Raw genomic sequence first — 15,410 nt, 5'->3', positions numbered from 1 at the left:
TCAGCAGCATCATCAAACATGAGCACTCGCAGTAAAACAGCATCAGACAACTCTCGAGCATGCATCCAGGAACTTCAAAATCAGCTTATATCTCTTGGAAAGCAGCTAAAGGACTCTCAAGAGCTTGCATCAGAACATGTACAGGAGCGAGATCAGCTCCGACATACCCTCTCTATTCAAGATCAACGTTACACTCGGATCTCGGCGACCTTGCTAGCTACAGAAAAGAAATTGGAGCGGAACCGATCACATTCTCGTACTGTTACTAAGGAGCGCTTGCGCTGGCAGCGGTACGGTCGGAGGCTCGGAGAGGAGCTTGAGGTTAACTCAATACAAAGGGATGCTGCTCAGTCCTCCAATCTAGATCTCCAAGGGAAGGTTAGTGCTTGTCTAACATGATGTGCCACTGTTACCGATCATTTCGGACGTGGTGCTCGCTAGATTGCTCTGCTACATGAAGATCTCTCCACTGCTCATTCTCGTGAAACAACTCTTTGCTCGGAACTCGCTATTCTTCAAAGTCTGATTCTTCGACCCGTTCAAGTCAACACCTCGTACGAAACTCGGTATCATTCAGACCAGAATCGCATCACAGAACTTTCAACCCTGAACCAACAACTCTTGTCCTCGCTTGAATCCTGCCAGTCTACGCTATCATCGGTACACTCCAAGTTCTCTACTCTCCAGGAAGACTATCGGCTGCTGAAGAAGAGTCTCGTTCGACAAAAGAGGAACACGAACGACCTGAAAAGCGATAACCGAGAGATGCGAGTAGAGTTGAACGAGGCTCGAGTGTGGAAGACGGTGGAGAAGGGCGCATATACGCCTGAGGTTAGATCTCTTGTGCGAGAGTACGTTGATGCGGGCTGCGCACAGAGTCGGGTCGGAGGGTTACTGCTGGCTACGGGGAAAGCTTTCGGTGCAGCTGTCTCGCACAGTATCAGTCGCAAGACTGTTGCACGAGCGGTCAGGGAAGCGGGGATAGCGTCCGATATCCAGCTAGGGATGGAAATGACACTCGCGCCCGGTACCTTTTCATTTCCATGCCTCTTTTCGACTGTTCCACTTCATTTGACTGACTATATGCGTGTTGTTTCATATAGCTTTGAGTCACAGTGCGGATGGGACGACGATCGGCGGGGTTACCCATGAATCCCGCCGTGTAACCATGCTCACACCCAATTACGACGACCTATCACTTCCCTTCACACATAAGAATCGACTTCTCGGTATCGAGAAGACACTCTCACACACCGCCGAAGCTCAATTCACCGGACTCCGTCAACAACTCGACCGTATCTCTTCTCGCTTCACGAACAGTCCCCTAGCCAAGCGCCTCCAGCTTTCATTCTCCCCTGATGACTTCGCTCGCAAACTTCGCGTAGTCCACGGAGATCACGCTAAGGACGTTATAAAATACGCTAGGCTTCTTCAGGAGGACTGGAAAAAATCAGTCACTCGTCGCGATCTCGGCTTCGAAAAACTCAGCACTATTCTACCCTTTCCTGAGCACTGCACGACCTTTCTCTCTGCTGTTTTCGACTTGGCTATCTCGAACGCTGGAGGTTCGGATTCTTGGGATGGGCTTGATGGAGAGGGGCAGACCGCATCGCTTATGGACGCCTTTCTTAGTATGGTTAGGAAGCTGGGGGACATTGCATTCGAGGAGCTGCCGGAGAACGTACAGCACGACCTAGACTGGTCTGTTCGCGTCGGGTGCTGTATGCACAAGGAGATGAACTGTGGGAAGGGGTTCTGCGATGGCATGGCCGACTCATGGGATCGGATCGAAGGCGCCACGCCTCCCGTTCTTCTTGCCAACAAAGCGAACGCAAACGCTATCGCTCGCTCAGCTACTGACTCAGACGCTGCTCGGAAAGCTGTGAAGGAAAGCTCTCGTGGTGGACCAAAGTCTACGATGCTCGCTGGTGCAATATACAACAACAAGGGCCCCGACAAAGGCCACCAGGATATGTTTCGCATGTACTGGCTCCCTATCAAAACAATCCCCGGCTCGAAACGCTTACCCTCCGTCAACTTCGCCGATACCAGCGCCAATCGATTCCAAACAACCTTCGTTGCCGCCTGCGACCTCATTGCCTACCTTTCGGAACACAAGACATATCTCTACATGGTTCGTGACCGGAAGGAGAAGCCAAGGTGGAGCCACATGGAGGCGAACCTTTTCCTTTCCCTCGAAGACGACGCAACTGTAACCGAACTTTGTTGCATGGCCCTCGCCTACAACTGTATATTCGCACCATACACCCGTCAGGCACGCCGAGAAGGGACCAACCATCTCGATCTCAAGAAGCTGCACGATGATCTCCTCTCCTTCATCCGTCGTGCTATCAGTAACCCTGACCTGCTCATTAATTACAGTGCCGGTGAAGCCTACCTCACTGCCTCCTTCGACAGCCTTCCCTGGGCCAAGAGGCGCGAACAGTCGCTTGCCTTTTTCGGATGAACCGCCCCGTTGGCTCCCTCGCTCACCACGTGTCGCGCTCGACTTGGGAGAGACGAGAGTCGTCGACGCGCCACCTCAGGCCACAATGCAGTAACTCATGGCTCACTGTAGAGGCGTCTGTCTATGAATTGGGAAGGATATGTATATTAAATTGTACCGTATGAATAAACACATGCATGCCCAGTACTACTACACAAAGAGTCCTCAAGATGAACTCGACAGAACTTGTGCCACAGTGCAAGGAGGTGAAGCCTCGTATGCAATTGGATATGTATGTCCTACAATCTCGAGACATCCACCCTCATCCTCAGGCCCTCGTTATATATCCCACACATTGTCTCAGACCAATGGCCCGTAAGAACGCGAAGCCTCGAGCTCAGACACCCGCCAACACTGCCGATACCCTCCACTTTGAAAACCTCTCCCCTGGCAAATTTGCGCCCAAGACTCCCTCTAGTACCGCTGAATGTAGCGGGAAATCCACGCCTAAACCTTCTATTACTTCGCTCCCCACTGGCCACCCTAATCCGCCCCGCTGTCCTGGAGGTTCTTCAGTGTCTACTCAGCCCTCACCGGTCCTCACCCCGACGAAAGCGTCAAAACCTGCCACCGCGAAATTTGTCGTGTACTCCTCGAAGGAGGCTAATCGTGAGGTCGTCCCTGGTCTTACGGCTCGAGCACTGGCCTCGGACATACCTGTGAAGCAGCTCTGGCTTTCGGGCGACCAAAAAAAGGAGATCCACTCTCTTCACCAAGATAAGGTGAATATCGTGGACCATGTCTTCGCACCGGGAGATCTCATGGAGCAAGAGGAGGCTCAGAGGCTTCTAGAGGGGTACGGGTTAGATGATAGAGCACGATCACAGATTGGAGGAAGGTGGAGTACACGTTGGAGGGATAAAGGAAGCAAGACAGGGAGTGAGGTCCTCACCGAAAGGGTGCTATATCAGTGGTGCGTTCGACTACACTGACAGCAGTCAGAATTTTAACTAACCATGGACTCATCAGTAAATGCGGCTCAAGCGACGAGGCTCGAGGGTCAAAGATACGACACACCACATATTCGTTTACTGCATGCTTAGGGCATTGCGAGATCGTGTACGTTACCGGAACCAAAGTCGTCCTCAGAATACGAGGTTACTTTCACCACAATGAAATGTGCCGCTCTGCAAAACTCGCAAGACTCCCTCCGTTCCCTTTGCATCCGGATGTCTGGAAGGTTGCACTGGATCAGCTCAGTGACGGTTCAACATGGGGAGATATCAGAGAGAAGAATAGCCGCCTGGTACGTACCCGCGGATACATTTCACAGCCGAAGAATTGGGAGGAGTCTCAGTACCGCTGGGTACTCAAGCAAGGCGACTCCCGCTCCCTATACCGCCAGCATCAGCGATTAGGAGGAGTCGACGTCAACAATGCACCTCACCGTAACATCGATTCCTGGCTCGACCGTTCCTCTCCCGAGTATCACCCCGTTCTCGCCGAAGCCGTATTCCACTATGCTCCTCGTACAAAGAACAACGACCGCTTCGAAGTATGCATCGCGACTCCAGACATGAACGACGCTGCGTGGAGGTACGGACATGGTTCACAGATCATCATGGACGGTACTTTCGGCGTCTGCAACAGTAAAATTCTACTATTCATCTTAATGGCTCTCGACGACGAGCGCAAAGGTGTACCAATCGCGTTTTTCTTGTTCTCTGCCCCCTCCGGGAACAAATTCACTGCTGGCGGCTATAATACCGAAGTTCTCGCACGCCTTCTAGGCAAGTGGAAGACTTCGCTGGGCCAGCGCGACGCTCAAGCATTCTTCGCAAAGGTCGCGATCACGGACTCGGACTCGAAGGAGCGTAATGCGCTCTTCGAGGTGTTTCCAAATATCTGGTTACTTCTTTGCAAGTTCCATCTTCGTCAGTGTTGGACCAATCACCGCAAGCGGCACCTCAAAAGCGACTCACCGATGGTTGGAGCGGCTGAGATTGCCGTTCGCCTCTTACGCATCGAAGAAGCTCTCATCAAATCACTCGAGCATTCAGAGGCGGTCGGTTTGATCGAATCGGAGAAGGAGACCCTAGAGTTGCTGAAGACCGTGGATCAGTCGGCGGCGGCGGCAGCGGATGGAGGAATAGCGCACCTTGACTATCTTATGCGGACTTGGGTGAAGCACGAGTCGGTTTGGAAGTCCTGGTCCGATCATGGTCGCCACATCGCTGCAGCACTTCTGGGCTGTACCTTCGAAGGCGTCCTACCGACTACCAACCACCTCGAATCTTTCAATGAAGTACTCAAAAACAAACACTTGCGTCGTTGGCGAAGAAACAACCGCCCACTTCGGCTGGATGTCCTTGTTCGGATCTTGACACTCAAGGTACTACCATCCATATTCCATCAGCGGGCGTTAGGCATGCGGCAGAGGAAAGGCTGGGAGACACGCGTACGAGCTGCCGGTGCTGAACATCTGCTTACCGCTTCGGAACCTTCCATACCAGCGCCCCCAACCCTTGCTTATTTGGCGCCCAACGAGGCCCGCGACAATGCTGCAAAGGCCCTGCTTGACCGTAAGCAAGTGGGCGCGCCATCGTTTGACCTCAATACAAAACGGCTTACGTTCCAATGCTATTCGGCCGGTGCCTTATCCGTCGACAAGACTCCCATCGTCTACGATATCAACGTGGACATCGGTGGTGCAACGACTTGTACATGCCCAGATTTCCAACACCGAGGAGGCGCGTGCAAGCATATCCGCGCCGCCATCTTATCGCTGGACGCTTTACGACAGATGGGAAAAAAGATCCCATCTATACCTATTCCCACGAGCGAAGGAGAGGCCAGGGCGCTCGAAGGCCTCTTTGCGAGCACCCTCACGTCACTCGATGCTCCCCGCGATGGCACCGGCCCGATACAGAAGGCTGTTGAGAGCATTGAGGACGAGCTACGTGAGGGCCAGGATATCTACGAGGAGAAAGAGGGTGAAGACGCGTTAGGTGGTGATTCAACGGACACCGGTGAAGATGACAGGGTGAGGGCGGAGCATGCGGACTGGAGAGAGTTCCATGCTCAACTTACCGAGGAGGCGACATCCGTCTACGCTAGTGCCAGTGAGATGGATTGGTCAGAGCCTGGGCATGTTGAGGAGAGAGAGATGGTAGTGGAAGCAGTGGAGGAGAAGGATGAGGAGAGGACGGGGCAGGCGCAGACCGTGAAGAACCAAGAGCCTGAGAAGAATCTCACGGTAAAGGAACCATCAGCAGCGCCCAAGCCAAACACGGTGTCCATCATGCAGCTCGGCGAGGGTGAGGCGAAGGCTAGCATCAACGCACAGACGCTCATACGCGCCTTCCATGAACTGGACGTGCTTGCGCCTCGCATAGGATCAATAGCGGAGCAATTAGGTCGGACCCACCTGGATGCAACTTACACAACCGAGCTCGAACAGGCAGATGCTGCATGGACCCATGCCAATGCACTCTGTATTGAACTACAGAGGCTTAGATTGGAGGCCGAACACGGCGAGCAGCCCAAGGGAGACCAGGGTCCGGACAAGCCATCGACGCCACAACAACAACGCGTGTCAAAGTGGAAGCGAACGAAACGTAAAACCAGTGTTCCGTCGAATTCAGAGGACGACATTCTTCCGGCTTCGCCTCAGCGCGCACAAAAGAGGAAGGTATCACATGGTGCTGTTTGATATATATGCTCTACATAATTTCTACCTATACAAAAAGCCTTGAACTAGAGTAAATACTTGGCCTGTCCCGAGGTGGCGCGTCGACGACTCTCGTCTCTCCAAGTCGAGCGCGACACGTGGTGAGCGAGGGAGCCAACGGGGCGGTTCATCCGAAAAAGGCAAGCGACTGTTCGCGCCTCTTGGCCCCTTCCCTGGGAGCATTCGAAATCTATCACTGCCCTTCACGAACTCATGCCCACGCTCCCCTTCTTTCAACCTGTCTTCCTCGCTGGACTTGTTCGCTGCCTCGAGACCTGGGAACGGTTCACTACGGAGTTCGCTGATGATGGTCTCATAGCACGGTCTACGCCTCTTGAGCGCTTCACACCTTCAACGAATGACGCAAACGAGGGTTCCCTAGGAGAAACTCGCCTCGAAACTGGAGCTCACCCGACACAGACGATTGAGCTGACTTCTGCCAAGATAGAGCGCAACCATAACGGTACAGAAAAGTTCATGAAGGTCTTCTTTGGTCCAGACGATCACCGTTCCGTTATGGCGACTCAGCGTGTAGCGGAGGCTAGCGGTGCCTCTGGAGTATTTCGCGATCTGTTCCTAGATGCATCGGCGCAAGCTGTAGCTACGAAGCGTGCGGCTGCGGAGAAGAAGGCACGACTACTTGCTGAGAAAATGGCTCGTCTTGCTGCTGTCGGACTCGTTCTCGACGAATCCGTTATCCGAAGGATGCTAGACGCTCAGCTTCAGGTTCAACTCGAAGTCTATAGGACCATCGTGAAGGACACTGAGGTGCCGATCAAGGCACGACTCAAACGGAAGCCCGAGCGTTTAGAGCAGGTCATTGCGGCGTTACAGCGCTATAAAGTGTACGTTTCCGCATGCTTCTTTCCACCCGAGTCCGTGCCACACAGGTCTGATCTTGGGTGGAACAGTCGCTTTCCAACAGCATCAGGGACAGCCTCCAGCTCAGAGTTGCTGTCATTGGACGAGAGTGATGATCAGGGGGAAGGAGAGGATGAACATGGCGAAGAGGATGGGGATGACAAGGACGAAGAGGAGGGGGAGTTGATGTACCGAGGATAACATGAGGGATTACTACTTCATAGTACTACCCGGTCAGACTGGCTCACTGCTCACTATGGGCTTGTTTTCTGTTCCATACACAAGACCCATCAGACCCGTAGGGATCACTCTCTATTGTTAATCGAAAAAGTCCGACAGTCTTCGTCGTCTGGCAAAGCTCAAGACAAGAAGTAGTAGACTGTGGCACTGAGTCCACATTATGCATTGACTTTACCAAAGCCATTTGTGTTCTATAAAATAAGCAGATGTGCTCATGAAGCATTACATAGTATCTATCTTACATGTGGGTCATTCCCGGACCGCGAGAGGTCTGTGGCATTTTCTAGGAGGTCTGTATGCCTCGAAGGCATGCCAGCACGACGCGCTCGGACAGGACTTGCGCGGAACTTTCCATTTACGCGTCGGTCGCGTAGCCAATACAGCTTTCGCGCGGATTCCCAGCACGTGACCTGTCCCAGTGGCGGCTCGAGCATTGCCCCCCTCCACATATAGAAGATATACCCCACGTCCATACCGAGACGAATGGGTTGAACCCGTCGTCTTTTAAATCCTCTCTCCGACTTCCTGTCTCGTCTTCCTCCTCAACTTCTGCCTCCTCTCACGCAATGAAAATGCCACACACGCCCGCGCCATTGCAACCTCAAATGGTCCATCACGGACACAGCCGTCATCTCGCCCATATACAAGCCAGTGACGCTCCAATCTCCCAAAAACACCCGCCCCTCCCTCTAGCATAGGCACGTACGTCGGCCAACATTCAGAAGACGACCCACCGCCCGCAGACGGCTCGAACCCGTGGCACCCTATCGCTACCGCCATGATGAACACAGCCGTCTTCGATGTCGTGCATATGTTCTCCGAGCGCGAGATACCGGCTGGGCCCATCGTAGACGAGAACGGCGTGGTGGTGAACATGTACGAGTCGGTGGGCGTCATCGTGCGTGATCTTTTTTGTCTTCTCTCTCTATGCCTGGAAACGGTCAGCTGATAGCCCACCGCCCAGGGTCTAAAGTGCAGTACCAAGGCATAATCGTGGTCACCACTTGTGCGTACAATTCGTTTTCCGGTCGTTGCTTCGATCTGCGGGGCTACGGGTATGAGTGGGTCGGGACGGGATGTAGTACGTATAGTGTCTCAAGGCAGACAAAGAGCTCCGTGGTATGTTTTGCGATCGCGTTCACTAATCCTTATTTTTCTCCATCGGCGTTGCTCTGTAGGGTACGGAACCGCATCCGCACACAGCGCGTCGCCTCGCGCGGGGAGCGAGTTCTGCAATCTCTGCCTGATAGGCCTGGAGTCGTGAAGGGCGGTACCAAGGCCGGTACGTTCTCATCCTTCTCTTTCTTCCCTCTCCTCTCTTGTCTCTTGTGTATCTCGCTGTGTTCTCATTCGGACTTACTTTAGCGGAGGAACTCACGCACGAACTCGCTGAATTCCTGAGCCGTTGCTATCCAAAAGTCTGCCATTCGAGGAGATCCATTACTTACACAGGCGAAGTCCCACTATCTAAGTCTCGCCCTGTCACTCCGCCTAGCTGGCATCCCCTGTCTCTCTTCTCTCACCTTGACCGCATACCGACGCCCAAATCCATCAATCCAAACAGACAAAGAAAATCTACAACCCTCCATGACCCGCTTCTTCCGCTGCCTCACGCCCTCGTCCCCCGTCGCGCACAACAACTGGACGATCCAGAACATCGATTCCATCGTCGCCCATTTCGTCCTCGCTATCCAAGTCACCGACTACGAACTCGCCGTCGATGACCATTTGAGGCACCTCGACCGGGGCTGGATTGAGCGTGATATCTGTGGGAACTTTTTGATCTTTGTCTTCTGGGTTGTTAGTTGCGCTGGCGTCGGGGATTGTACGTTCAACGAATTCTTTGATTCGGTTTGTATTCTCCCACCTCTGCTGGCCGGCATCAAAGTCATCTGATGCAAGGCGATCTGTCTCACGGCCAGGACAGAATTCGTGCAGGTGACGTTCCTTGAGCGTTCGTGAGCTGTCGTGTCACCGCAGTCTTCTCTAATGGTTTATGTGATCCTCTACGCTTTGCGAGGCCAACAAATGCATGAGATGCGACGAGCGTTACTTGCTTGCTAGGTTTCCTGCTGGCTCGACCAAATAAATGACTTCACCCCGCCGCCACCTGCCGCTCTCTTCTTTGTCGCACGAATACCTCGCCGCACAAACACCTTCCCGTTGTCTTTTATCGTGCTACCTCGCGCTTGGTACTGTACCTACATGCCTAGACTAGATCACTTGCTAAGATGCGGACTCATCTTCTCATGCGAACCCACTCTCGCTTTTGTTCAACTTCTTCAATCTACTGTCTTCCTGAAGGACCTCGGCTGCATGCAACACCAAGAACACCTTGTCTTTAAAAGCCCACCGTCCTGATCTTCACGAGAATGCCACATAGTCTCAAGAGCTGTCTATCGACCCCTCGTTCTTCGCGACACTCCCCTGTAGTGCTGCGAGCCAACCCCCTTTCCTCCCTCTTCTCTGCATGGGATACCACGAAAACCCCATGCTGTCGCGTCCTTGCCTGTTCTCGGACCATACAGCGCAGCCACCATGGGGATCTCTCTGCGTTATGCTGTTCAAATCACGGCCCAATTATTCTCTCTGTTGAGCCGCATCTTGGTCGGGCAAAAGATCATAGAGGCATCCGAAGGATAATGGTCGGATCCGCATTGCATATTCATCGAGTAAGTGGTTGTCCATTTAGTCCAACCAGATAGCTGAATTCGACGAAATAGTCTTATTGATGTCGTACTCTTTGCCTTACCACGGCCTAGCTTCATTTTCGTTGAGGACTTCAGGGCGGAGCGCGCCTTGGGCACGACGGCGGTGCTGAGGTTTTGGAGGACGAATGTTGGCCTCAGAGGAACAGTCCGGAGAGGATATTTGTAATTCACAAGACCAAATATAGCGTAGGTTCGATATTGTAGTGTAGCATTAGGGAGATTTGGCAACCCCGTTTCGGGCCTTTTTGCGGCTTGGGGCCGTTGACCTCTATGCATTTTCTTTAGAAATGCCGTACAAACGCTAAAGATTGACTTTGGAGGACGCTAAAGGCTGTCGAGCACCTCGGGCTTGCCTTAAGTGGCAACCCCGAATCTCTTTAGCACCCTCTAAAGGTAATTCAGAGAATACCCAATGGAACTCACTATAGAGCTCGCTAAAGCTTTGCTTTAGAGAGCGCTAAATTGGCATCCATATATAATATTTCGACCAACATTTAGATCCCACTTTAGCGGGCTCTAAATAGTGGTTTCCCCGTTGTGGTTCGTTATTGTCCCGTAGAACCCATCTTTTCCCTCTATGTTTTTCTACCTGCCACAATATTTTATCGTAAAACTCTCCATCGCAATGTAAAATATACCCCAGCTCACTATGGTTTGCGAGCACGTACTGTGCAGACAGTCCTTGCTTCTTCAGGCAGTGTCTTCCAGAAACACAGTCATAGAACCTAGTTATGACTAGATCGCAAGGTGATTCGGCATCATCGTAGTGTTTCGGCCAGGACACAAGCATGCTGGTGACTCGACGTACTAGATTCGTCGTTTGGGGGCCTAGTCCATCGTTCTGAGTTCATCACCCACTGTGAGCTGTCAGATACCTCCCCGTCCGACGTTTTGGCACCTTCAATCGAGCACCCAGTAGAGTTCAAGCTGTTTGGCCTACAGGACGAAGCCGTCCTATCGCCACCTATGATCACATACAATGTCTGCCAATGTTCGTGGATTCAAAAATGCTGATACGATACACGCACTAACAACGGATGCGATATTCTAGCCAGAGACCTACACTCCCCGAGCTTTGCAGAACCTGCTCGACGAGTCTGAACGTGCTCTTCATCAGAGTGAAACGAGCCGCACCACAGAGAGCGCTACCCAGGAAGCACAGCTCGCTACGCTTGAGAAGACTTTGGCCTCTCTTCAGCGTAGGGCTACGAGATTCGAAACCGAACGGGTACGTGATACCGAATTCTTTAGCTTTCCATGCAAGATAACAGTATTGAAAGAGAGCGAAAGATAACCAAAACACGGCTCTAGAGGAGAAATTGGCGAAGTCTGAGACATCTCTGTCTAAAATCGAGAGTGACTTTTTCCGCATGAGACGAATTCACAAAGACGAGAAATGTAAGTATTTTGGATAGTGCGAAGCTAATAGACCTCTCCTAATATCGATGTAATCAGCCGAAGTTGAGCGGCTCAAGAGAGAAGTTCTGGGTCAACAGGAACGACTTCGAGTATGCGAGCTCTCTTCACGCCGGCACAGCGACGAACGAAATCGGTGGCATCGGGACCGACAGCAATATGATATCAAGGTCTCCACCCTCCAGGACGAGCTTCGATTCGTCCATCAGGAGGAGGCCCGATTGCAGCAAGAATTCGACAGGGTTCAGAGGTTACTGATTCGTCTACATGAGGATCACAGCTACGGGCCTGAAGCTGCCGAAGACAGTGGCGGACGAACCCATTGGGAATGACCTGGCCTCCGAGATCCGGCGATCATTCATACCCGACCACAAGTATACGTCGGAATCTGGGTTGGGTAGGACACCGCGAGCACTGCGGGTTCACTTAGAAGAAATATTGATTACATCGCCTACTGTATGAGTTCTCTCGCGCGTGCGCACTTTGAATCCTGTGAGCTAACTCTTCACCGCACGGAAGGAATCCGAAGGATCTCACGAATACAATGAGTGGTCAATCGAGGCAACGAGTTACACCTCATCGTCAGACGCCACAATCCTATCACCGCTCATAATAACCGCCGTCGCTCCGTTGTCTGCATCTGAGAGCAATATTGGTGGTCGAACACCTGTCTCTCGCCAAATCGAATTACCAGCTGCCATCGAGAAAAGCGCCAGCACTACCTCAGAAGAGCCGGAGGAAGAGTACAATAACCCATCCAGCTCCTTATTTCTTCGCAGCGAAGGGGTCGTCATGCAGGAAGGACCCAGCGTTTCACCGTCATCTGGTATTTCTGAAATTCCAGAAGATGCATCATCCTCCACGCCTTCCTCACTGGCAATACTCCTGAGCGACGTAGAAGCCAGACCAGAGGAAGGGCTCAACGATTCTCCCCGGTCCTCCTTTTCCGAGACTACACAAGATACCTCCACCGCCTCTTCTGCCACCATCCGCCCACACGACGTTCGGCGCTTGGTGGATGAAGGCGTTCAGACAGCACCGCCCCACGTTCTCTCAAGTCAATCGATGCTAGAGATTCAAGGTATCTTAACTTATGCCCGCCACCCAGACGAAGCGAAGCCGCCCTCCACTCATCACGAACTGCAACTGACCGCCGATGCGATAGTGCACTATCATGCGCCGATGCAGTGGCCCATGAAGCCAGATGCCGTGGCGGAGGTCGAGACTGCGGAGAGATGGAAAGCCTTGAAGCAGGATCTCGCAGTTGGCTGTGCTGTTATTGATCACATTGTCAGCACGTCAGCCCGTTCCGGTCGTACGAACTCGTGGAGCAGGATACTTCGTATAGTGAGGATTGGTTCATATTGCTGTTGTTTGGTAATATTGTGCGGTGTTCTTAGGGGCATAAGTCAGCACGAGTATGCCAGAACAAACGTTGGCGGTGGCGCTAAATATTATAACAGGCAAGGTTGGGATCGGGAAAACTTTGCCTTGCGTTACTGGCCTCCAAAATGATCTCGAGTTCTGTACATATTATGTCTCCTGAATGTGCATTTTATGTGATGGCAGGTGCTGGCGAAATCGCCTATAAAGGCGCATTGATGCAAAGACTGGCAGTAAGAGCAGAAGGCGGAGATCGCTCAACAGCGACGATGGATGACGCAAACGCAGGAAAATATGAACGATAGTCGAGCCACAAGTACGTACATCATGTGCGAGTTTCGTTGACAAGGTACGATATACAGCGAAGGCTTGAGCGATCAATGCCGATAGGTGCGTTGGCCACGCTAGCTCCAAGATACTCACCACGGAGCAAGGAGGCGACAGAGCTGGGAATGCCTTGGTTGTCTCAGAAGGAGAAGGGTCGTCGAATGAACAATATGAAATACTCACCATGTCAGGCTAGATACCCGGAAGGCGAGTGTCCAACGTCATGCTTGGCTCTACTCTCAGGTGTTAGCCGACAGACCAAGGCGACAAGGTCGGAGGCGGCACGGAGGACGATTCATCCAGGGGTGAACGTCAACGCGAATACTAATCGGCCGGCAACATTTGGGCAGAGGTGAATGGGTTGGGTATTTACGTTGGACCAGGGGCGATTGTCCAGTATCAGTCTGTGATTGTGTCGCGCGCATCGGATGTAAACGGTCAGCGATGAGCTAAGTAAGGAAGACTGCATATGCAGGACACGCACGCACCGTGGAATAGGAAGTTGGCAGATGTACGAACTGCTGAGATGAGCTTACAAATGGCTTGCCGTTCGAGTAAGAAGATACGACATACACACCGCGAATGTGGGATCTCCTCGACTCTCCGTATCGACTACTTCGGTCACAATCTAGCCGCGTTGTTCGGGATGGTTACGAGCACCGAAATATCTCACTTGGCCGAGTAAAGCAGCCAGCAAGGACCGCATACGCAGTCCGAGCTAGGCATCCGCTCTTTCTCTGCGCACAATGAGAGATATCCGGGTTTGCTCGTCGGTCGCAAACAAGAACGGTCGTGGGCCTCGTAGTCGACTTGAAAGAGCGTATACCAGATAGATAAATACTGAATCTACCGAGACTCGAGAGGTTGCCTCTACAAGTCTCAGCAACGAAGAAGAGGAAGACGACGACGAAAAATGAAGGGCGAAGGATGACGAAGGAGAGTGACAGGACGACAGCAAAGCTTCAGCGCTTCTGCCCGAACTTCGTCACACCAGTCACAGTCACGATTGAAATTTGAAACGCCACAATCGTGCCACACGCCCACATTAGAGGTTTTACAGCAATTTGCAGAATCGTAGTCGCAGTCGCTTTTTTCTGCCATGGGGCTTGTGGCTTCTTCTGACGCAACCGACTCCCATAACAAGTTGTGAGCGCCACGACCACCGTCCTCTGGCGGCGGGCCACCCTCCACTGTAAAGCAATGTTTCGAGATATCTCCATCTCAAAGATTGTACAAGTGATTCTAGTGTGTTGTTGACACAATCACAGTCCTAAAACCCAATATTTAAATGGTAGCATCGAGACTGGCTCGAGGACAAGCACTGTTGCCCCGTGTAGAGTGGCCCGTCGGAATGGCCGGAATAGGGTTCGCCACGGGTCCAACCGCGGGTACAAAGTTGACTACCGTACCCGTACCCGCTGGACCCGTACCCGCTAAACCGCGGGTTTTGGTGCACGGGTTCTACTAGTCAATCAATTCATGAATATTCCAAATGAATATTCAAACACGTAAAAGGTGTTTAAAACACCGCTCTATGTGCTCTGGGACAATATAGTGCACTCGAAACATTGCTTAAAAGGTACTGAAAAGTCGCGGGTCTGAGAAGGTCAAATCAGTGAAGAAATATACGTCATCTCCAGCTATGCCCTCGCCCACTTCAAACGCCTTCTATTTGATAGACAATAGTGGGAGTTAGAAGATATTCCTGATGGGATAGACAAAATTACACACCTATGAAAAGCTCCATAGCGACAGACAACCGGAGAACAATCCCAATACATAGACTGCAAGGATCTTGATAATCTCTGCTAGCTGATGAAGACATCCATAACCAGATTATACAGCGTAGCTTGCTGCCACATACCTCCGCTTGCAGAATCAGAGTGGCTGAGTGCGCTACTACGTCAACCAGTACTCTCATCATGGATATAGCCATATTCTGCACAGCTGTAGCTAGTATGCCCATGCTGGGCACACTCGGAGCCTGCAACTTTCTCGCTGTGACAATTTCCACACGCCAGCTGATGGCAGGTCGATACTCGTACAGACCGTATACGAGCATGGATAGGAGGGCTATATTTGTTGCTATGATATTGGCCCGTATCTGGGCTCATAAGCTTCAGAGGATATATATGCGAGACAGACAAAAAAAAAAAGACTAACCACGGTGACTTTATTACGCAAGATCAGAATTGGCAGAAGAATTGTGATAAAGGCAGCTCCAGTGAATATGAATGCTCGGACCCACTATTAGTAGTGAGTTATTAAGTAATGTATTGACACAGATATGATATGA

General features: G+C 51.9%; 2 protein-coding genes across 2 annotated transcripts; both read left to right on the top strand.

The window, feature by feature from the left end:
• Positions 1-810: 810 nt before the first annotated feature.
• STEHIDRAFT_38785 (uncharacterized protein) lies at positions 811-7,019 on the top strand (the record flags this gene model as incomplete). Its single annotated transcript, XM_007306214.1, has 3 exons — positions 811-1,027; positions 1,104-2,387; positions 6,322-7,019. Coding segments are annotated over 3 exons (2,199 nt in total), but the record flags the coding sequence as incomplete, so codon positions are not given.
• A 1,845-nt stretch (positions 7,020-8,864) lies between these two features.
• Positions 8,865-12,804, top strand: STEHIDRAFT_159196 (uncharacterized protein; the record flags this gene model as incomplete). The annotated part of the gene is made up of 7 exons (XM_007306568.1): positions 8,865-9,102; positions 10,860-10,969; positions 11,040-11,216; positions 11,444-11,654; positions 11,712-11,860; positions 11,924-12,667; positions 12,700-12,804. The coding sequence occupies 7 exons, from the start codon at positions 8,865-8,867 to the stop codon at positions 12,802-12,804; spliced, it is 1,734 nt and encodes a 577-aa protein (XP_007306630.1).
• Positions 12,805-15,410: the final 2,606 nt, after the last annotated feature.

The sequence above is a fragment of the Stereum hirsutum genome, assembly GCF_000264905.1.
Source record: "Stereum hirsutum FP-91666 SS1 unplaced genomic scaffold STEHIscaffold_11, whole genome shotgun sequence".
In the NCBI taxonomy this organism is placed as follows: domain Eukaryota; kingdom Fungi; phylum Basidiomycota; class Agaricomycetes; order Russulales; family Stereaceae; genus Stereum; species Stereum hirsutum.
Note: the sequence above shows the minus strand (reverse complement) of the source record. Positions and strands in the feature narration are given on the sequence as shown.